The sequence below is a fragment of the Miscanthus floridulus genome, chromosome 3, assembly GCF_019320115.1.
Source record: "Miscanthus floridulus cultivar M001 chromosome 3, ASM1932011v1, whole genome shotgun sequence".
NCBI lineage: Eukaryota > Viridiplantae > Streptophyta > Magnoliopsida > Poales > Poaceae > Miscanthus > Miscanthus floridulus.
In genome coordinates this window covers 22152153-22175068 of record NC_089582.1, presented here as the reverse complement: position 1 = coordinate 22175068, position 22916 = coordinate 22152153, and the positions used below count along the sequence as shown (strand labels likewise).

The 22916-nt window shown below is 44.8% G+C and overlaps 1 protein-coding gene across 1 annotated transcript; it reads left to right on the top strand.

Annotated features, from left to right (window-relative positions):
* Positions 1-15111: 15111 nt before the first annotated feature.
* LOC136543321 (uncharacterized) lies at positions 15112-15843 on the top strand. The gene has a single exon (XM_066535802.1). It carries the CDS (start codon positions 15112-15114, stop codon positions 15841-15843), a length of 732 nt encoding a protein of 243 aa, XP_066391899.1.
* Positions 15844-22916: the final 7073 nt, after the last annotated feature.

The window sequence follows — 22916 nt, the reverse complement described above, 5'->3', positions numbered from 1 at the left end:
TGCAGGACTGAAGCATACAATTTTATAGTCATATAGAAGCTAAATATTATTAACCATGTCATATAGAAGTTATATTATTGACCATGTCATATAGAAGCTGTAATAAAGATTATAGTCATCTTATAGAAGCATATATAAACTTATAGTCATATAGAAGCTTTTGGAGTACCTTTTGGAGTTGGCACCGGATCCCAAGAAGGCGTAGGTTCACCTTCCCCAACTCTAAATGGTGCTGGAGAGATCTACAAGTAACAAGAAACCATTTAAGTTTATATATATGGTTCGTAGAAAAATGCCAACACAATTACCACATGTCTAATGCAGCATGTTTTGAACCAGAGGAGCAGCACTAATGTAGAGCTTCAGAGAACTAAAGGTACAGAAACAATGACAAGCTGCGGACCCTACTGAACCTAACGAATGAACTGCAAGGCTAAAGAGGTCCTACCTTTCTTCTTAAAAACAAAGGATAATAACAACTCACAAGCCTTTAAAACAAAGAAGAAGCTCAATTTAGTCTGCAAGAAACTAAGGAAGCAGCCAACACATAAACTGGAAATTTAGTCTGCAAGACACAGAACACAACCTGCAGACCTGAACCTGATTCTTACCCACCAAACAAAAAGCCGAATAAAAAAGCTCAAACAAAGGATCATCTGTTTGGGCCATGCATTAAATGATGGATGAGAGTTTATTCCCTGAAATCAGAATCTTTTTTTTAGAATAGAAGGGTCACTCAGTTCCTGAGAAGGTGATATAATGTCAGTCCAAATTTGCAGACTAAAAATATAAGCTTTCCCTCAGCTAGAGTTTACTTAATACTGAGACACAAATAGTAAGTGCAAGTAGAGGTAATCCTCAGCAAGTGGAGAATTCCTAGTCATTGTGAGTTGTGACCAAATTCATTAAACATAAAAACATTCAACAGAAGGGCAAGGAACATTCCATTGTTTCATATTTGAGGTACCAGGAACTAGAGTATGGAACGTTACCGGTAGTAACAGAAGGACAACCGAAGTAGTTGCATTTTTAATACTAAAAAAGAAGATAATGCATTAGTATTTCATTTCGACAGGGAGACACTGTCTAGGCAAGCAGATGGTCAAACCAAGAGATGATGCAAAGTGTTGTTTCCAGAAGACACTACTGCATGTGTTTATGCCTGAATATAATCGTGTTGATGCACTGCACCAGCAAAACCACCTTAGAACATGGCTGTCAACCGGTAAAGCTAGCTAGATGGATCACTCCAGTACGAGTAGTGCACAATCAATCCACCCCCATAACTCAAGAAATCAAATTTAGACCCTTCAATGTGTCCTTCAAATGCCAATCAAGCTAGAGATTTATATCTAATAATATAAAATTTTTAGTATGGAGCTGATTTAAATATTAAAGAATGCAAGATCACATGGGGTGTCCTTCGACAGAAATATTTTTGCTTCCACTAACAGAACTGAAAGGCCCCACAATAAGTAAATGTGAATATTTCAATATAATGAAAATTAGCACATGGCAGTACTGATTTTTAATAATACAGACTGGACTTGCATATCACGGTTAGCACCATACACATTGCTACCTTTGACTACGAGAAATCAAACAACCATGATTTTTTCCATTTTTTAGCCATCTAGCCAAAATCAATTTTCCATTCTCTTAACATCTAAATGATGGAAGCAACTGACCAAAATGCTCCCAACTAAGCACTAAACAAGCAAGCAGCAAGCATATACCTCTATTAATTATTCCTTCTCCACTCACTTCTACGTGAGCACAGCAAGCTAGCACCTCCCTACACCCCTCTGCACCTGGGCAAATTTCTCTCTTTCTCTGTGCTACTTATTCATCACGAGCAGATCAACATTAGGCCAGAAGTAGCAGCTCACACTTCTCCCTCTGCTCTCTATTTTCCCCAAAATCAGATGAGGCATACAAGCTACAGCGGTCCAGAAGCTAGCAGCTACAGCACTACGAGCTCAGATCAGGTCGACCGACCCATGATTCCATCCCTCCCCCAGCCGCTCCGCTCCCCACACAAATTAAAGCCCCACCTCCGAGCATCCTCACCGGCCGGCAGGAGATTTTTTTCCTTTTCCAAGAACCCTAGAGAACCCTAGAGGAGGGAGAGAGGACGAGGACGAAGGGAGAGCGAGGGAATCACCGGCGAGAAGGACGAGGAAGGGGGAGGACGTAGGGTTGCCGTCGCCTCACGCCGCCCCGCGGTCTCCCCGCGCCGCCCCGTGGTCACCTCGCGCCACCCCACCGTCGCCTCTGCTGCGTCGTCGCGTGCTCGCGTCGTGGAGAGTGGAGACAGGGAGCCGGCACCGATCCAGATGGTAGGAGGTGTGGTTCCGTTCCGGGCCGTGGAGACTGGGAAAAGAGAAGCCAGTTTTGGTTCCGGGCCAGTTTTCGTTCCAGGCCGGCCCGAAACGAACGCATCGTCTCGTTCCCATCCGGATTGAAAACGGGCCGCAGCGATCCGCCCGGAACGGGCTCGGGAACGGGCCAATCCGGTAGAAACGAACGGGGCCTAAGGAAGAAGCGAAAACTAAGGGCTAGGCCCCGTGGTGTAAGTGAGAGGGAGGAAGGAGAGGGAAGGGCTGCTACAGCTAGGCCGTGCGGTGGTGCTGGCCCATGGCGGGGAGAGGGGGGATCTGGGCGATGGGCTGGGTGCCGGCCCATAAGTGGAGAGGGGAGGGGATTGTGGAGGGTGAGGGCACGGGTTGGGCCAGAAGAGGGAGAGGGAGAGGGAGAGAGGATTGAGCCCGAGAACCCTTTTCCAATTCCGAATTGCTTTTCTATTTCCCCAAAAAAATTAAACTTGGTATTTGGATGGGATTGGATTTGAATTCAAGGTAAATTTGTAATGTGGTGGTTGTGGAAAATTAAGGGAAGTCAAGGGAAATATTTGGTGGAGAGGTAAATGGGAAAGGTCAAGGGAAAATTATTTGATGCCAAAATAAATTCTAGGGCACACACTCGCAATCACACATTCAAGCAATCAACAATTCAATCAAGCACTTCATCATTCAAGCATCCTAATCCTAAATGCATATGGTAAATTTTGATGCAAGGGTTTTGGAAAGCATTTTCTTTTGAAAGTGGTTTTGCAGAAATTAAACTAACCAGGTTTTAAATCATTCAATTTTTTAGTGATTTTTAACATGATGCAAAAACACAGGTGTTACACACGCCGTCTGCGCCTCATCTATCCAAAGCGTCGAAGCCTACAACACCGGTCCCCCTTCAGATCCGGTCGCCAACGACCTCCTCCCCCACGTCGTCTTCTGGATCCGCCTGTTTGCACTTCCGTACCGTGGTGCACGCCGTGTCATCAGTCGGATCCTTCACATTTGGCCGCCTGCTATTGTTCTCCACCACCGGATCCGGTACGTCTACATTTTTTCCTCATTTTCGTTGGCAGATGCAGATCCGATTCATTACGATTTACTGTTCCTTGGACGCGTAGTACCCCACTGCTGCTGTTGTTTTCCTTTACCCAGTGCTCTTCATTTGCCTTCCTTGTGTACGCGTACTACCCCATATCCGGTTGTTTATGGTTTACGTTTCACTAAGACCGCATTAAGAGTACTGGTTTGAATTGTCCTAAATACTACATGAGGGTGGTGACGGATTACGGATTCATGTTTGGCTAAAATTGATATTGTTGTCTTCGTTAATCACCTTGCTTCATTTCGTACTCTTGTTTGTACAACTACCTTCTCTTTACTGATTTCATTTTAAGCTGCAAGTTATGTTCTCACATTTTTTGCTCCACCATAGGAACATCGTTTACCATCTTCTGGTGTTCAACCTTTGCAACACTAGCACTGTCGTCCTCATCATCCTGCTCCCCTCTTCAGGGTCGGCACTACAACCTACGGCCATGACCCGTGTCGCGTGCATTCAAGGCAAGTTCTCCTATGTTTACTTTCCATTCCTAGTTACAAAAACACTCTAGACATTGCCCCCTTCCAACAGATGAACCGCCCCCGTGCTCCCTGTGCTTCCTGTGCCCCTCGTGCCCCCGCACCAATTGGGACACTCTGAGTACCAGACTACTGTTGAGCTCGCAATTGCTGAGAAGGAGAAATTCAACTTCTCAAATCAGGGCTTAACCAGGGATGGTTAGAGGAACGTGTACCGCGATTTGAGGAATGCCAACATCTCGTACACTGAAAAGCAAGCCCGCAACAAATTTGCGTCTTTAAAAGATAAGTTCAACCTCTGGAAAGAGCTGCAAAACACCACTGGCCTCGGGCGTGACCCAACCATGGGTGTTGTTGATGCTGATCAAGAATGGTGGCCGTCCCAGGATGGTGCTGAGCCAGGCAGTCAGGACGAGGTAATTCCTATTACGATAGGAACGCATTTTCAGTTCATTCATTCTTTACGCACTTGTCCGAGGAAAATGCTCACCATACCTTCACTGTAGGAACCCACCGACCCTTTTTTTAGGGTCAACGGGGAGGGGGGGGGGGGGGGGGGGGCAGATCCCCACCTGAAGTTTCATTGGCCCTTGATCAGGCCAAAGGTCTTGTACACTTGTTGTTTTTAGCAGGAACTATAGGGAGGGTTGTTACATTCTATTCTATAGCAAGATTACATTGAGTTAAACAAGAAGCACCAGGCATCAGCTATCAGGCGGTCTTCTTGTGAGAACCGCTGGCTCCAGAGATGAGCCTCATCCCAGCAGTTGTGCCAGAAGGTGGAGTGGCACGTTTGAGTCTGTCGGAACACTAGGTCATTGCGTTGTTTCCATAGCATCCAACAGATGAGTAGAAGGAACGTGTAGAAGTGGCGGCCGGGGACTATTGTCGAACGAGCTACAGTCCATGTGCAGTTCACCGAAACACCTTCTGTGTGAAATCCCAGCGCCCTCCAGACCTGCGACGAGAAGCAGCAGTGGAAGACGATATGATCACAGTCTTCTTCTTGCCCGCACAGCTCACAAAAGGCATTCTCGATGATGTTTTTCCTGGCGAGGTTGGCTTGGCTCTGTATCCGTCCTTGCACCAACAGCCATCCGAAGAATTGCACCCGAGGGGGCCCACCGACCCTTTTGAACTGCTGGCACACCACCAGAGCATCTTGACCTACTGTGGCCACTATATGGTTCGCGCAACCAAGACAAGGGCACATTCATGTGGGCCGAAGGTGTGGGCGATGGCACACACACTCCCCCTAGGACACCTGAATGTTAGAAACACAGTACCTATGAAACGTAGATGAGGGGATAAACATCTTAGATGGAGAAACTGATTCCTCTACTTCGCCCTGGCGCAGTTGCGCCGCAGCCACATGGACGCCGGTGTCGTGGGAGCTCAGCACGATGGAGTCTAGCGTAGTGGTGACGATGTAGAGGCAACGGTGACGCGAGGTGCCGCAGTCCGGTGGTGACGGCGAAGTCAGTGGGTCTTCCCGTCGCTGGCAGCACCCTCTTTAGATCGGGTTAGGTTTAGCTATGGGTAGGTCACGGCGGCTCAGGTCAACCTCGTAATCAGAGCCGCTAGCCCCCACCTCTATATATAGCGTAGTGTGACAGGGGCCCTCTAGCCATAGTGGGCTGGGCGCCCCCGATCAGGGCGCGGATCAAAGGCCCAATTGGGCCGTTGGGCCCAGTTTGGGATTAGAGATCAATATAACAATCTCCCCCTTGATCTCCTACCATATTTCAATTTCATATCATTTACTTTTGTTCATTCCATTACAGATTAGCGTATAGAGCATGTTTCATCGTCACGGTCAATTGCCGATAGATTTAACAACTACAACACACCACTCTGTTCTGAAATAGATACTTAACTTTGGGCCTTTTTGTCTAGGAATTATAGGGTTTCCCTTAAACCCATGCCGGCTACATGTTTTCTAAACACAATGGGTGGTAAGCCTTTTGTAAGTGGATCCGCGAGCATCTTTTCGGTATTTATATGCTCAAGACTTATGATATGATCCCAGACTTTATCTTTCACAACATAATACTTTATGTCAATGTGTTTGGTAGCACCACTTGACTTATTGTTGTGAGCATATTGTACTGCCAGATTATTATCGCAGTATAACTTAAGTGGTCTATAGATGTCGTCAACCACCTTCAACCCGGGTATGAACTTCTTTAGCCAGTTCACCTGCCTCGTTGCCTCATAACACGCTACAAACTCGGTATACATTGTGGACGATGTAGTGACGGTTTGCTTTGAGCTTTTCCATAAAATAGCTCCCCCTGCGAGAGTGAATACATATCCAGACGTGGATTTTCTATCATATCCCGCATAATCAGAATCTGAATATCCCACTATATGGAGTGAATCTGATCTTCTATACATCATCATGAGGCTTTTCGTTCCTTGCAAATAACGCAAGACTTTCTTTACTAATTTCTAGTGTTCTGTTCTAGGATTGCTCTGGAATTTAACCCGGTAACAAATGCTAAGTCAGGGCGCGTACATACTTAAGCATATTGCAAGCTTCCGACAGCTGAAGCATATGGAACTATTTTCATTTGATCGATCTCATACTGATTCCTGGGGCATTGAAAATCCCCATATGTGTCGACTTTGACTATAGGAGCAGGTGAGGGACTACATTTGTGCATACTATATTTCTTTAGAACTTTTTCTAAGTATGGCTTTTGTGATAGTCCTAATACCCCTTTACTTCTATCTCGGTGAATCTCGATCCCTAGAACGAACGAAGCTTCACCAAGATCTTTCATATCAAATTTTGAGGACAAAAACTTCTTTGTCTCCAGTAGTAGACTGACATCACTACTAGCAAGTAAGATATCATCCACATACAGGACAAGGAAGATAAACTTCCCATTCTTAAACTTTGCATAGACATAATTGTCCTCTACATTCTCTTTAAACCCAAAATTCCTTATTGTCTGATCAAACTTCAAGTACCACTGTCTTGAAGCTTGTTTTAATCCATAAATAGATTTCTTTAGGCGGCATCCCATTCGTTCTTTTCCTTCCATGATAAAACCTTTCGGTTGTGCTAGGTAAATATTTTCCTCCAAGTCTCCGTTGAGAAATGCCATCTTTACATCCATCTGATGTAATTTTAAATCGTAATGTGCCACTAATGCCATTATGATTCTAAAGGAATCCTTACATGAGACTGGAGAAAATGTCTCATTGTAGCCAATCCCTTCTCTTTGCGTAAAGCCTTTTGCCATAAGTCGTGCTTTATATCTCTCTATATTCTCTTGAGAGTCAAGTTTTGTTTTGTAGACCCATTTACAACCTACTGTTTTGGGATTTTTTTTTAAATTTTAACACTTTTTTAAAACTAATTTCAAATCTATCACTGTCGGTTTTTTTAAACTAACACTTTTGGCCGTGCCTATTGCCCTGGCACGGCCAAATGCCTATGCCGCGCCATGCATGGTGGCGCGGCAGCGGGCTGACGTGGCGACGACCGGAATCGTGACCGGTGACGTGGTAGGGCTCTGCCGCGCCATCGATCTTGGCGCGGCAGTTCTGCGCCCTGATCCGTGGCACGGCAGAGCCTGGGCTATGGCGCGGCTGAACCAGTGGGCTAAAACGCTGTATTCGAGATAATTTAACGTGATTACGTTCGTTTTAGAAATTCTCAACGCATGATACAAACAGATGTGATCACTTAAGATAGATCATGGGTAATCCGAGTACATGATACATGAGTACAATACATCCGTAGTTCAAATGGATTATAAGACAACATAATAGAATTTCTACTACATAGCTACATTGATCATTAATAAAGCATGGAACTAACAGACGGCGTAATAAAAAACCCTCAGTCAGAAACATACTGAGTAAGCAACTCGTCGTCCGAGTACCAATCCTCAATCATAACCCTGTTGCTATGGCTAGGCTCACCTGCATTGCCCTGATCTGCCTTTCGCTTATAGTAAGCGGCCTCCGCTTCATCTCCGGCCTGAGTGAAGAGGGCATCATCATCCTCCTCCACCTGCAAGCCCGCCTCTGCTAGAGCGATGAGCTCGCTCAGTCTGGCAGTGTCGTCCTCAGTCTCGTTCACCTACAAGCACGGGGGAGGTTCATTAGTACATGACATTAGTACATGACACATATAGCTTAACATTTCAACACATACACTTTGCACTTACTTCATGCTTGTTTGGACACATAAACACCAACGTATTGTCAGGGTTTATCACGGCTCGGTCTCCGCAATGGCATAGAGGAGGTTCCTCGAGTCGTCTAACTGCGGCTAAGTGCTTCTCCTTAGCCGTCATTGGAGGGGGTTAGGGAGAGGTGGAACCCACCGCTCGAAGTGCTCTCGTGGATGTCGTTATCTCTACCAATCGTCGAAAAGGAGGTACCTGGGGTCAAACTTGTCTGCACCGTTGATCCACTAAAAGAAAAGGCACCTCTCATGGGCCTACACAACAAAAATTCAACAAAATATTAGTAACCTATTAATACAAATGAAGAAGAAAAATATACGAAAACAATTACTTACATTAAAACGACTGCACGTGTAGAAGCAACGAGCCGCTGTGTCCGGATATCTCGATTGAAACACGTCGGCCGGATGACCACAGTCACAGTTAGGGACAGGGAGTTCAGGGGGACGGGGGCATCTTTGCTAGACTCGTTGGGGTACAATTCTCTAGGATGACCCCGTTTTCGCCATAACTGCTCCCGAAACATGTCTTCCATCTAATAAAACGGTTTAAATTAAACATCAATCAAAACAACGCAAATTAATGTAAAATATAATCATTTACAATGCAACTAAAATAATATAACCAACACTTATAGCAACAAAAATATACATGGTAAACATACTTCTAACTAAATAATTAACCTTAACATTGACAAAATCAAACTAATATCTTCCTTCAAACCATAGCCCATAGTTTCCAAACATAATTTTCCTCCTAACCTTAACTCCCATTCATAATATCCTATCTACCATTCAAACGAAAATAAAATGTGCGTCATTACCTTGAACGAGGATGAGGAGGGAGGAAGGCGACTGGGGAATGGAAGGGAAGGGAGGGAGGCGGCAACGGAGGGCCGAGCAGGGGGGGGGGCTGCCGGCGTTCGTGGCGCGGCGGCCGGCGTGCTCGGCGGTGGGCTAGCATGGGCGAACGCGGGTGCGGCAGCCAGGCGGCCTTACTGCTGGGACAGCGGGACGGATTAGGCGGCGGGGGTTTTATTTGGCTCTGCCACGCAACGAATCAGGGCACGGCACTGCCACGCCAAGATAGCTAGCGTGGCAGAGCCTAGCCACGTCACCGGTCGCGATTCCGGTCGTCGCCACGTTAGCCACTGCCGCGCCACTATGCATGGCGCAGCACAGGCATTTGGCCACGCCAGGGCAATAGGCGTGGCCAAAAGTGTTAGTTTTAAAAAAAACCAACAGTGTTAGATTTAAAATTAGTTTTAAAAAAGTGTTAAAATTAAAAAAAAATCTATTTTGGCTCCTTTAAGAATTATTTCCAAGTCCCAAACTTTATTGGCATTCATAGATTTTATTTCATCTTCCATGGCCTCAAGCCACTTTGATGAATGATCACTTCTCATGGCTTCTTCAAATGAGGTGGGATCATCCTCTATTTGAAATTCCTCAGTGTTGTATACTTCATAGTCAGCAGGAATAACTGATTTTCTAACTCTTTGAGACCTTCTAGGGGCCTCCACATTTGACACATCTTCTGTTTGAGGCTGTTGTTGCTCCCCCTCATGTGTGGCAATAGATTCTACAGGATCCTGAAGAACAGGTTCATTATCATCATTCATTGTTGCCACAGGCGGAATAACAACAGGTGCTAGCACCACATTATCTTGCACTGTCGGTGCAGCGACAGCAGATAGTGGGAAAATTAGCTCATGAATCATCGGAGTGGGCGCATACACCCGCTGCTCTTCAAGGTCAATTTCTCGAGCTACCATGCCCCCCTCATCATTTGATCCTCTAGGAAGATAGCGTGTTTTGTTTCCACAAACTTTGTATGTATGTCTAGACAGTAGAAACGAAAACCTTTTGACTTTTCTGGGTAGCCAATGAAATGGCAACTTACTGTTTTGGGATCTAGCTTCCCAATGTTTGGGTTAAATACTTTAGCCTCAGCAGGACTCCCCCACACACGTAAGTGGTTTAGTGAGGGTACTCTTCCTATCCACAACTCATATTGTGTTTTTGGCACCGACTTACTTGGTACTCTACTGAGAATATAAATGGCGGTTTTTAACGCCTCCATCCACAGGCTCAATGGTAAGGTGGAGTAACTTATCATACTGCGCACCATATCCATCAGGGTACGATTGCGTCTTTCAGCTACTCCATTCTGCTGAGGTTCGCTTGGTGTAGAATACTAGGCTACTATGCCATTCTCCTGTAAGAACCTCGCAAAAAGTCCAGGAACTTGGCCATATAGGGTATACCAACCGTAGTACTCCCCCCACGGCCAGACTTGACTATCTTAATCTTTAAATTATGTTGGTTTTCAACTTCTGCCTTAAATATCTTAAATTTATCCAATGCTTCTATTCTTTCTTTGATTGGATAAATATAGCCATAACGGGAGTAATCATCTGTGAATGTTATGAATGAATCATAACCATCCACTCTTTACAGGAAACGGACCACAAATGTCTGTGTGAATAATCTGTAAAATTCCTACGCTTCGTTTGGCATCTTTCTTAATTTTCTTTACATACTTTCCTTTTATGCATTCTCTACATTGTTCTAAATCTAAGAACTCTAATGGAGAAATAATATCATTCTTAACTAGTCTTTCTATTCCCCCTCGAAATATGGCCTAAACGACAGTGCCATAATTTCAATGACACATCGTGAGCTCTCTTTCGTTTTCTGTTTACATCCGCAGACGAGGATACATTCTCATTGTCGCACGCAACGTTTCCATCATCGCATACAACATTCGCATCATCACGTAGTGATAACAAATAAAGCTCATTTTGTAAGATAGCAAGACCAACACGTGCATTATTAAATGTTATCTTATATTTGCTATTTCCAAAATGGCAATCATATCCATCATTGTCTAAGCATGAAACACTAATCAAGTTTCTCTGTAAAGAGGGAATATAAAGTACATCTCTAAGTAAAAGTGTGAAGCCATCAGCAAGCTCTAGAGAAAGATCGCCAACGGCTTCAACATCTGCTCGGACTCCATTTGCAACTTTAACATGTCTTTCTCTTCTTTGCGTAGTCCTCGTCGAATGGAATCCCTTTCTTTGCCATGATCATCTTTAAGTAATCAGGACAATCTTTCTTATAATATCTCATCTTCTTGCAATAGAGACACTGGTCTTTCTCTACTGTCTGCTGAGGCTAATGCAGCATGGGACCCTTTCCCTTTGACTTTGAGGAGGAGTTAGCATTATTATTCTTTTTCTTGTTGTCTTTCACATAATTGATAGTGCCACCATTGGCAGCTTTCATTCTCTCCTCCTCTTGCACACATATAGCCATGAGCCTTTCTAAGTCCCACTTCTCGGGCTGTATGTTGTAGTTGACAACAAAAGTGTCAAATTACTTTGGTAAGGAAGCAAAAATTAGATGGATAAGGAACTCTACCTTTAGAGCCAGATCCATTGGTTTTAGCTTGGATGCTAAATTGCTCATCCTTAGTATGTGCTCTCTTATGCCATCATTTCCAGAGTACCTCTCTGTCACCAGCTGCTTTTATCAGCTGGGTAGCATATGTCTTTGAAGAGCCAGTGAACTGACTCTTTATTCTATCGAGGTACTCGGTGACTGTGTCACACTCTGGGATTGAGCCCATAATTGCAGGCTCAATCGTGTTCTTTATCACAGCCAAACATTTCTTGTTGGCAGTGACCCACTTTCTATGCTCAAGGTCATAGGACATCTTTTGGGATTCAAAATCCCTCTCTTTAGTTGCCCAAGCGGCATCAGCCTCGTTTGTCTCCCTCACCGGTGCCACAGGCTTAGTGGGACATGGTGAGGTAACTACCCAGTCCACCTCAGCCAAGATGAAGGCTAGGTCAATCTTTTTCTTCTACTCCGTGTAGTTGTCACATTTGAGAGTGGGGATCTCTTTGATACAACCTATCAAGTTGTATCTGCCTGAAAACACAATTCATATAGAGTGAGAACATAAATAATAACAACAATTGCATGCCTTGATTCCAACGTTGGTCAAAATTAAAACATACAACTATTTATACATTAAATCTACATCACCGTTGGGCAGAAATAAAAATAATGCATAAAATCATTAAAATTACGATATTGTTATTAACAACGTTGGTAAGAAAATAACAACATCATAATCATATCAAAATCTCTTTTTCTCCAATTAAATATCACGTTGGTTCAAAATAATTGGAGAGTAAACTATTTCTTTAGCAGCGGAAATATGAAAAAATTCATTATCTATTTTTTCAGAAGCATTAAACTTTTCTCAACTATTCTCTAAAAAATTATCCCGTTGGTTAAAATTTTAATAGAGATTCAAAACTTGACAAAAATTTATCGAAATTTGCTTCTGAAATTGTCAAAACTGCTCCTGAAAAAAATAAAAGCTTAAACATTAGCAACCGTTCATTTTGCCCAGCCTCTGGAAAACAGTACGCGGCCTAGCTCTACAGCACAGCAGCGCGCGGCCTAGTCCAGCGAAATCGACCCGGCCTGCTCTGCTGACGCGTGCGCTGTGCCTCCCAGGCCGCAACCTAGGCCTGGGCCAGCAAAGCCGCCCGCCTGCGCACTCCCGCCTGGGCCGGACGTCGGTCCGATCAACGCTGGTCGTTCATCTGAGATCAACGGTCGTCCGCGCGTCTCGGGTGATCAAAAGCGCGCTGCGGCTGGTGCTCTCGAAACCCTAATTCCATTTTCATCTTCCCTTTCTCTCTCTCATCCCCACGAGCGATAGAGCGCAGCCGAGAGCTTGAAGCGGACGCGACGCAGGGGATGGCGGCTCCGCCGTGGCACCCCTCATCGGCGCACACGTGCGGCCGGAGCCGCGTGCGGCATCGTCGAGTGGCACCACGGTGGTGCCCTTTGGCCCGAGCCCGAGGCGGAGATCGTGCGGCGGCGCTTCTCCCGCCCCGGCGGCTGAGGTTGACTTCCCGCGCGGTATCCACACGACGGCCGGTGGTGGAGACGGAGCGGGCAGACCCTAGGTAGGAGCTCCTTCCCCTTGCCCGTTCACTCTTTTCCCCTTTCTCGTCGCAAGTTAGGGTTTCGTTAGGTAAGCCGCCTTGCTAGCTCTTCCCCTTTCCCCTTCTTCTCTTTTGGATCTCCTTTCTTTTCTTCTCGTTGCGAGTTAGGGTTTCGTTAGATAAGCCGCCTTGCTAGCTCTTCCCCTTTCTCCTTCTTCTCTTTTGGATCTCCTTTCTTTTCTTCTCGAAGTTGAACCGATTTGGGGTTAGGGTTAGGGTTAGGGTTAGGGTTCATCTTCCCCGACGGGTTTGGGTTCGGTTGAACCCTCTGCATTTCTGTTTCTTCCCCCCGATTAGGGTTAGGATTTCAATCCGAACCGGATCGAACCCTCTGTTACTACTCGATTTCTTTTTAATTCTCTACCACATACTAGATCTACACACTGTTAACCTGGCTCTGATACCATTGTCAGGAACACAGTACCTCTGAAACGTAGATCAGGGGATAAACATCTTACTTAGATGGAGAAACTTATTCCTCTACTTCGCCCTGGTGCAGTTGCGCCGCAACCACGTGGACGCCGGTGTCGTGGGAGCTCGGCGCGATGGAGTCCAGCGTAGTGGTGGCGATGCAGAGGCGACGGTGACGCGAGGTGCCGCGGTTCGGTGGTGACGGCGAAGTCAGTGGGTCTTTCCGTCGCTGGCAGCACACTCTTTAGATCGGGTTAGGTTTAGCTGTTGGTGGGTCACGGCGGCTCAGGTCAACCTCGTAATCAGAGCCGCCGGCCCCCAGCTCTATATATAGCACAGTGTGACAGGGTCCTCCAGCCGTAGTGGGCTGGGCGCCCCCGATCAGGGCACGGATCAAAGGCCCAACTAGGCCGTTGGGCCCAGTTTAGGATTAGAGATTAATCTAACACTGAACACATAGGCCCGTCCAATGGTGGCACCTCTTCCAAAAGGGCCACCAGGGACCAAGTTGTTATCAGCCCAGCAAAAAGGGGTCTTGCAATTTGAGAGAGTACATGGCAAGCTTATCAGAGAGAATAGCTGAAAGGAATTCAAAAGAATGAAGAGCATCCCTTAAGCAACAGGAGCAGGCCGAAGTGATGGAAATGCTACGTCAAGACGGTGTCAGCGAAGGGTATGACCTGTACTACATGGCATTGGATCTGTTCCAAAAGGCGGTGTGCCGGGCTCAGTACAAGAAGATCAAAGAAAGGGAACATCGCGTGAAGTATATCGAGTGGACCTGGACGAAGAGCAAGCAGAATCGCAACTAGTGTTACCAACAAGGATGCATCGCATGTTTTAGTTCTAGTTTTAGTTTTCATCGTCGCGAACCAGTAGTTTAAATTTTCGAACTGTAATGTTAAGACTGTTTGTACCTGTCGTGTGTACTTTTGACATGTCGTTTGTCAAACCTGGTTTTAATAATCTTGGAGGATGTAATGCTGCTCAATAATCATGGTTTTAGTTCTTGTCTTGTTAATGCTGTCATCATCCTTAAACTTCAAGGAACTGATTCTTTTCTTTTCTTCTTGGTTTACAGGTACTTGCCTCGGTTGGGCGCCAAGTTGAAGTAGTCAGGCGCAGCATATAGTGCAGCTTCTTGGTCTTGACAAAAACAAGAGAAGACTCTATTATCCATTGTGACGTTCAGAATACGATTGATATCATAGCAGTAATTATTAAGGTTTGTATTGTGTCATACTGTGCACTTTCTTTGTTTCCAGTTCCATGCAGCAGTCCTGACATAGTGACATGTGTATGTTGGTTTGGAGGTTTGCACATTGTGGTGCCCATGCTGATCTAACAATGTGAATTGATTGTTTGGTTCTTGAGTCCTTGGCGCCTGCTAGGCGAACTGATCTGGTGAGCGTCAAGTAATTGGAGCTACTGCAACTGAGTATCCTAACTAGGGCTGTAAACTGTGTAGCTGACTGATGTCTTGCGTTCATGTCATGCAGGTCTAAAAATCTGCTGTTGTAGTTGTGTGACCATGGACAGCACCGACGAGGGAAGTGAACATTCAAGTGATTCAAGCGCAAGTTTCTGGGACACTACGGAGTTGGCAGCCAATTATGGCGGATTAGTGGCAATGGCTACTGCTATTCCAGTTCAGCCTCCTGCGTGTGACCTCGACAAATTGACTGGCCTGCAATGGGTTCAGAAGGTACTACAGGAACCAAAAAGATTCAAAATACACTTTCGTATGTATCCCGACGCTTTCCGCCAGTTGCATTACCTTTTCGTTCAGTACCATGGGCTCCAATCGACTGGGGAGCTCTCCTCCGTAGAGGGATTAGCGATGTTCCTTTGGGCAGTTGGCACTAGGCAGTGTCAAACGCAAATAGCAGAGAGATTTAACAGGGGATTGGGGACTGTTAGCGACAAGTTTGGGGAAGTGCTGGAGTCGGTGGTGTCATTTGCAGATGCAATTCTTAGGCCTAGGGACGCACATTACACAACGGTGCATGAGAGACTAGGGAAGTACGCACCTTTCTTTTATGGCTGCATCGGTGCCTTAGATGGAATCCACATCAGGGTGTGTGTTGATCGGAAAGCACATGATGATTTCACAAATAGAAAAGGATGGACCAGCCAAAATGTCATAGCTGTTTGCGACTTTGACATGCGGTTCACTTTTGTTGGTGTTGGCAAGGCAGGGGCAGTCCATGACATGAAGGTGCTGAGGGACGCTTGGACGGTGCCAGGTTTCCCGCACTACTAAAAAAAAAGGTTCGTAGCAACGGCTTATTTTTTTTTTGTAGGGGCGGCTGGGGATGGAGCCGCCCCTACAGCGAGCGTGCTTGGGACCTACGAGACCAGCCGCCCCTACAAAGCGGCTAGTAATACGAGCCGCCCCTACAAATGGGTCGATTTGTAGGGGCGGCTCACTCCCCAGCCGCCTCCGGTATTGAGATTTATAGAGGCGGCTCAATAATCAGCCGCCCCTACAAATGCTGCACGTAAGCAATCAAATAACCCAACAAATAAATACTGTCGTTCCATAGACTTCTTCTCACCCCTCCGTTCTCTTCTTCGCTTTCTCCCTCCCTCTCTCTCCTGACGCCGACAAGGCGATGGCCGCTGGCGCGCGCGGCGCGGCAGCTGCAGCCGCCCCCTCCTCTTCCTCCTCCCCCCTCGCGTCGTCCCGGCCGGCCCCCCACTGTTGGCTCCCCGTGCGAGGCGCTGGTGGCGCGACGGCGCCCCCCGGCCGCTGCGCTCGGGAGCGCCGACCACCGTCGTCTCCCCCCGGCAAGGTCGCCTCCTCCGAACGCTGCGGCCTTCTCTCCGACCCCTGAGCTGGCACGTCGACCTGGGCGGATGGCCCCCGGTGCAACCACGTCGTCCTAGGGTTTGGCCGCCCATCGGCGCGCACGCGCCACCGCCGCGGTGCCCAGTTCTTCATCATGCCCTTCACCGACAACAAGCACCCAGGTATGCCGACCCCTTCGTTTCCCTTCCTGCTGCGCGAAACCGAGCACCTAGGATCTGGTTCATCTTCCCTAGATCTGGTTCATCTTTCCTAGATCAGGTCTGCGATTCTTCTGGCATACTCCGCCTTCTACCCCGTGGAGGCGTCTCTCCCTCACCGATTTGGAGGCTCGTTCGCGGCCGCCCCGAGCTTCGTCGTCGGGCTCTAGCGCCGCCGTGGCCGGCTGCGGGGTCTGGTCCCCGCATCTGGGGGAGTGGGGGCTGGTGGTGAAACAGTCCGCGTCCTCTATGCTCTCCACGTCTACCCGCTTCGTCGCCGGCGCCATTGTGTTCGTACACCTCCTCTTCCCCAGCTTTTGCTTGCTAGTAGCTTGCGTGTGTGGTTCGCTCGGCTACTCTGAGGTACTTGTGAGGAGGGGATCGGGCTTGTGGGTTTGGCTTGCTTCTCTATGTCTCTGTGTTTTAGAGCCTAGATCTACTGCACAAAATGGATGGAGGTGTTGCTTCACCTATTAACTGACAACATTTCTACTGTCTTATTTTGCTATGTAGTTGTTTGATTGATTGTTCTAGGATTTGATTTAAGCTCTCCTCTGTGGGTTAACTCTGTTTACTTTGTACTTGCATGAATGAACTCTGCATAAATTGTTGTGATTAAGGTTACATGGTTTGGTTTGTCAACCTCTAATGAGTATTGCAGCTACTGATATATCACAGTAGGGTCTAGGTCTTGTAAAAACATCGTCCTATTCATTTATGTACTGTTAGTAGGGTCTATTTGTAAATTCCGTAGTTGGCATTTTGCTTGTGTCTTCCTCCAATCAGGAATCTCCCAATTTGATTGGTGTTCAGTCTTGCAATAGTTGAAGGGAAGATTGTTAGTAGGGTCTGTTTGTAAATTTCGTAGTTGGCATTTTGCTTGTGTCTTCCTCCAATCAGGAATCTCCCAATTTGATTGGTGTTCAGTCTTGCAATAGTTGAAGGGAAGATTCTAGGTAGTGTTTCAGCTTTTGCTTGTATATCTCTTTCACTTCATCTGATATCTACTATGATCAAACAAGCTTTTGCTTGTATATCTCTTTCACTTCCTGCATTAACTCTATCCTCTCAACTACTTCTTAATTGCTGAGACCAGCAGGGTGGGTTGAGTTGAGTGGTCAGCCTTTCATAGAAATAGAACGCTTTGGTGTGGGTGCAGTATGGATTTGGGACAATTAGCATGTTTATGCTTGCGATCTCACCTGTTTCAATTTAACATCTCTTTATAGTTTTTTTCTATTCTTATTTTTCTACTGAAATTATTCCTGGATAGCAAAATAGAGATATCATTAATCTTGTGCTTGTTCGACACGTAGCTGAAACATTAGTTGGAGCAGGTCCATCCATTCAGTGGTTGATGTATTGCATTGTGCCCATTCGAGTTACAGCCTTGCTGGTAAAAAAACTGCAGTAGTATCTTAAACTCATGCTGGTAAAATAAAACATGAAAGTGATGCAAGCTGTTCTTGACAGTAGCTTAGTTTCTTTATAGAAAATTTTCCATGTTAGCTTTATTTGGTGAGTTTATAGTGCAGTTTTTATGATTCCTTACTTAAAACGACATTTTTTCATTACTGTAGTTGTTTGATTGATTGATTGTTCTAGATCTGGTTTTGCTTGCCGCTTCATGTTAGTTGGAATTAAGGGTTTCAGCATGGCATGCATGCCAAATCTAGTGCATTCAGGTGATTTCCGATCAGATTAATTTTGCCAAATCTTAGTTTTGCCGAACAAGGACATTTCCGATCATGTGCATGTGCGTGTTGACCCCATTGAATGACAATGATTTCTTCATGCCATCCAAAAGAAAACAAATACACTGCCTATGAAATTAGTTTGGCCTTGGCGATCTGGTGCATGACATTAAATTAACTTGTGGGCTAGTTGCCTAGTTTTATATATTCATAAGTGCTTTCTGTCGTGCCTACCAAAGATAATTTGGCTCCTACCATGACCAAGAGTGACCTATTTTTAGATAATAGAGTTAATCTCTGACCTCTGTGCCCAGCTGAGAATGCACAAAGTGATTAATTGTATTGCTCTCTGTGTGGTTGCTGTTGTACAACTCAGTGGTCTGTTTATCATAGGATCTGATGTCTATTGTAATTTCCTGATTCATATTATAAACTTTAGCCAATCAATGTCATAGTTACCAACACCAGCTGTTATCAGCTTGCAAGCGACTTGAGGTCTTGAGGTGTAGCCTTTTGGTCTTTGAAAGATTTTAACTAATTGTTGGCATAATTTTGCACATATAAACAAAATGGTTTCTTTGAAACTGTGGTTTCACATATATATTCTTTGTGAATTGCGTGAAGTGTTTTATTCATTGTTAAGAGAGACCAAAGTACCAAACTCATATTTAGGGTTCTGCTACAGGTTGGATAGCAATGAAGAAAACAAAAGGTGGACATTTTGGGGTACTCATGGTACTTGATTGACAACCTCCTTTTAGTAACTATTTAGTCTTTCAGTACCAAAGGGAGTCAGTTGCTTTGTTTGTGTCCAAGTCATTAGCTCTTTTGGTAACACAGTTGACATGCTAATTGCATTTTGGACAGGAAATTTTGAAAAGTCCTGTCACCATTGTACTGAATGAAGAAGCCACAGCAAGGAAGGTTCCCTGCTGGCTTGATCCTCAGAGGCCTGAATCACAGCTTCCCGTTGACACTAAAAAAATTAACAAAAGGTGGCCCTGTAAAGTTGATCATAACTAGGCCATTTGTTCTCTCAATTAGCGCTCAGCCCCACATACTTATATGTTTGTATACATACTTGTAACGTTTACTTAGGTAGAAATCCTCAGAACCAACACCCTGTGCTCTTTCGCTTGTGGTCAGATTTGATATATATATATATATATATATATATATATATATATATATATATATATATATATATATATATATATATATATATATATATATATATATGTTCTGGTCGAATTTGAATTGTAAATTTGAATTTTTTTAGCGGAAAAATATATTGTAGGGGCGGTTCTAGACTGAACCGTCCCTACAAATAGGTATTATAGGGGCGGCTGGTACTACAGCCGTCCCTACAAATCTATTTTGTAAAGGCGGCTGGTGTTACCAGCCGCCCCTACAATTTGTAGGGGCGGCTGATAACACCAGCCGCCACTACATATCGATTTGTAAGGGCGGTCTAGGAACCGCCCCTACAAATACATGATTTATAGAGACATTATGGTAGGGGCGGCTGGCCAAACCGCCCCTACAAATCATCTGGAGCCACCCCTACAAAGCGTTTATGTAGTAGTGCCGCACCCACCTCAAGGTATGCTGACTATCAAGGGTACACGACTTAGATGTTTTAAATTTCAAGTGTAGCTGAAATTGATTATGTGTATCGTGGTTTGCAGGCAGGTACTACCTGCTAGACTCGGGCTACGCAGGTGAAGCGGGGTACTTGGGGCCGTATCGGAACAACAGGTACCATCTTAGGGAGTTTGAGCGGAGGCGTGCTGAGAATTGGGAAGAGGTGTACAATTTCCACCATTCTAGTCTGCGCAATGTAATAGAAAGGTCATTTGGTGTCCTCAAAGCTAGATGGCAAATGATGCAAGGAGTTGCTCACTATCCGAGAGAGAAACAATCCAATATTATTTTGGCTTGTTTTGGACTGGACAATTACATGGAGGGTCTGAAGCCTCCTAGTCGAGGTACTCCAATGAACGAATGGACACATGCCTGGCTAGCATAAAATTCAACTCAGGATATGGGTAAGGTTCGTGACTGGGTAAAGTTTAGAGTAGCAAGTCTGCAGTTGAAGTAAGTGAATTGTGTTGACACTTTGGTCATTTAACAATGATTTGATTCATGCCTAAGTTGGGTCCGATCTGAATGTGTGCACCTGCAGGTGATCCGGTCGGGTTGAGGAGATGGTTGAAGTGGATTGGAGGATGGCATGAAGATCAGCGATGGTTGGGTAAGGGTATTTTGCATGGGTATCTTCTTCGTGCTGTTACATATGTGCCGTGTAACTGGTACAAATTTTGTACAGATTCCACTTAGGCCATTTCTTAGATGTAGCTGTAGTTGTCAAATGAAACTAGTAGGGTAGTATTACAAATTAGGCATATGCAGATATTCTGCGAATGGCCAAATATCTGGTGTTCGTGGAGCAGACCTGTATAGTAGAGTAGTTGTTCCAAATGGTAGTTGGAACAGCTACATGTTTTGTATAATGCTCCACTAATCCATGTATAGTAGAGTACTGTGGTGGACAAATGAACTGTATTAAGACCTGGGTGTACGTCTTGCTGATGAACATAGTATTGAGCCTGGTAGTTGTTAATGTGGACAACTATTTATTTGTATGAAATGTATGCCTTGTAAATGGTGGGTTCAGTTTGCTGTTCATTGGCGCCAAGTATGTATTGAGAGCTGGGCTGTTGGCGCCAGGTTTTGAATGGTGGCTGTTGAATTCAAATTCCTGGCAGCAATTAATTCAGCCGAACGGCTGGTGCTTCTGCTGATCGGCTGAAGCTGATTCTGGTGAACTGTACAACCAGCCAAAATCAGCCAAGATCCAACCAGCCGAACAGGTTTTAGTCTTAGGACATTCTACAACATGTTGTTTCTGCACAATAAGCCCAAAACAAGCTAATGGTATTGACAAGGCCCAGGTTATCCCAAACGACGCAGCTGAAAGTCTGCAACAAAGCAATCAAAAAAGAATACAGAGGAATGATCAGCAGCAATCAAGCAGGATATGCTTCCATAGACTTAACAGTCCTCCTGTCACTACTGCAAATTACTGATCGAAGGTTAAAATGTCAGAATCAACAGAGTCCATGTCCGTTGTAAAACACCGCAATTAACAAATGTGAAATCTTCCCGGGCTGATCCAGCACTGTATCTCTAAAACACCAGACTTTGATGTTGCACAAGAGCATCATAATTCCCGATCTAAAATTATCTCAGGTTTATCCATCTGAATAATGTCAACACATCAATCTTAGACATTGCAGTATTTTGCGAAGAATAAACGAGGGTTTATAATGTCAATGCAACAAGTGAAGCGTAGTCCCTATAGTTTCAGTAAGAAAGAGTAGCATACATCACCAACAGGTATTAAGATGAATACCCATGATACTCATATTATTCGAAGAGAAATTGCAGTGAAAACAAGGTATTAAGATGAATACCCATGATACTCATATTATTCGAAGAAGGGAAACCATAGATAGAAACAAACCGAGCATATATAACCCTGAATCCTAACTGTAAAATCCTGTTGGTCTGCCATAATGTTTTCAGTGAACTGAAACAAAACTGTGAAATAATATGTTTGGACCTCAGAACCGAAGCAATGAGAGTATTTTTACAACGAATAAATTACTGGAACTTTGCTTAAAAGCTCACTGGTTCGACCAACACTTAAACAGGAATATAATTAGTAAAGCTGTTTGTGAGGAAACCATCTCAACCGGGAGATGATTTTGCAGGTATAAGCTTAAGAAAGCTCCAAAAAGGTGGGTGCTAATAGCCTCTCACCAACTAAGCATAACATAAATCACAATCTCAGATGAAACTGTAAACTAGCTTATCCAATCAAACACAACCACCACTTTAGTGCCACAACGAACAGTCCAAAATATGGTATTTTCCATTTTTCATAGGTTGTAGTATTAAGGGCATTCTACAACAGATTGTTTCCGTACAATAAGCCCAAAACAAGCTATTGGGATGGACAAGTCACAGTCCATCTCAAACCACACGAATGAGTAAGCAATTAAAAAGAATACAGAAGAATTGTCGCCAGCATTCAAACATGCTTCTACAGTCAGAGTATTTGCATAATAGACTTGCTTAACAATCCTGTCACTGCTGCATATTACAGATCGAAGGTAAAATCTCAAAGTTACCAGAGGAGGCCATATCCGGCTTAGAACACCACAGTTACTAAATGCGAATCTCTCCTGGATCTACCCAGCATTGTCTCACAAGTACCACTCTTTGACATCACAAGAGCATAAAAAACGCCCATTTTTAATTTCTCAGGCTTATTCAGGAGAACAAGGCCAACACATCCAGCCTGTTCGTTTCGGCTTATTCGCTCGTATCTGACTTATAATCCACGGCTTGAACAGTGTTTTTCTCTCACACCAAACCAGTCAGCAATACTTTCAACCATGGCTTATAAGCCAATTCAGCCAAAACGAACAGGCTGGATTCCTTTTTTCACAAACAAAATGGGAGTTATGTAATTTCAATGCAAGATGTAAGACAATAATCCTTATGGTTTCAGTGAAAAGAGTAGCATACACCATCAGGTAGCATCACCAAAATCAAGTAACAGTAT

What these genes read in the sequence shown, in the direction of transcription:
- LOC136543321 (XM_066535802.1), top strand. Translation starts at nt 15,112, where the DNA reads ATGGACAGCACCGACGAGGGAAGTGAACATTCAAGTGATTCAAGCGCA.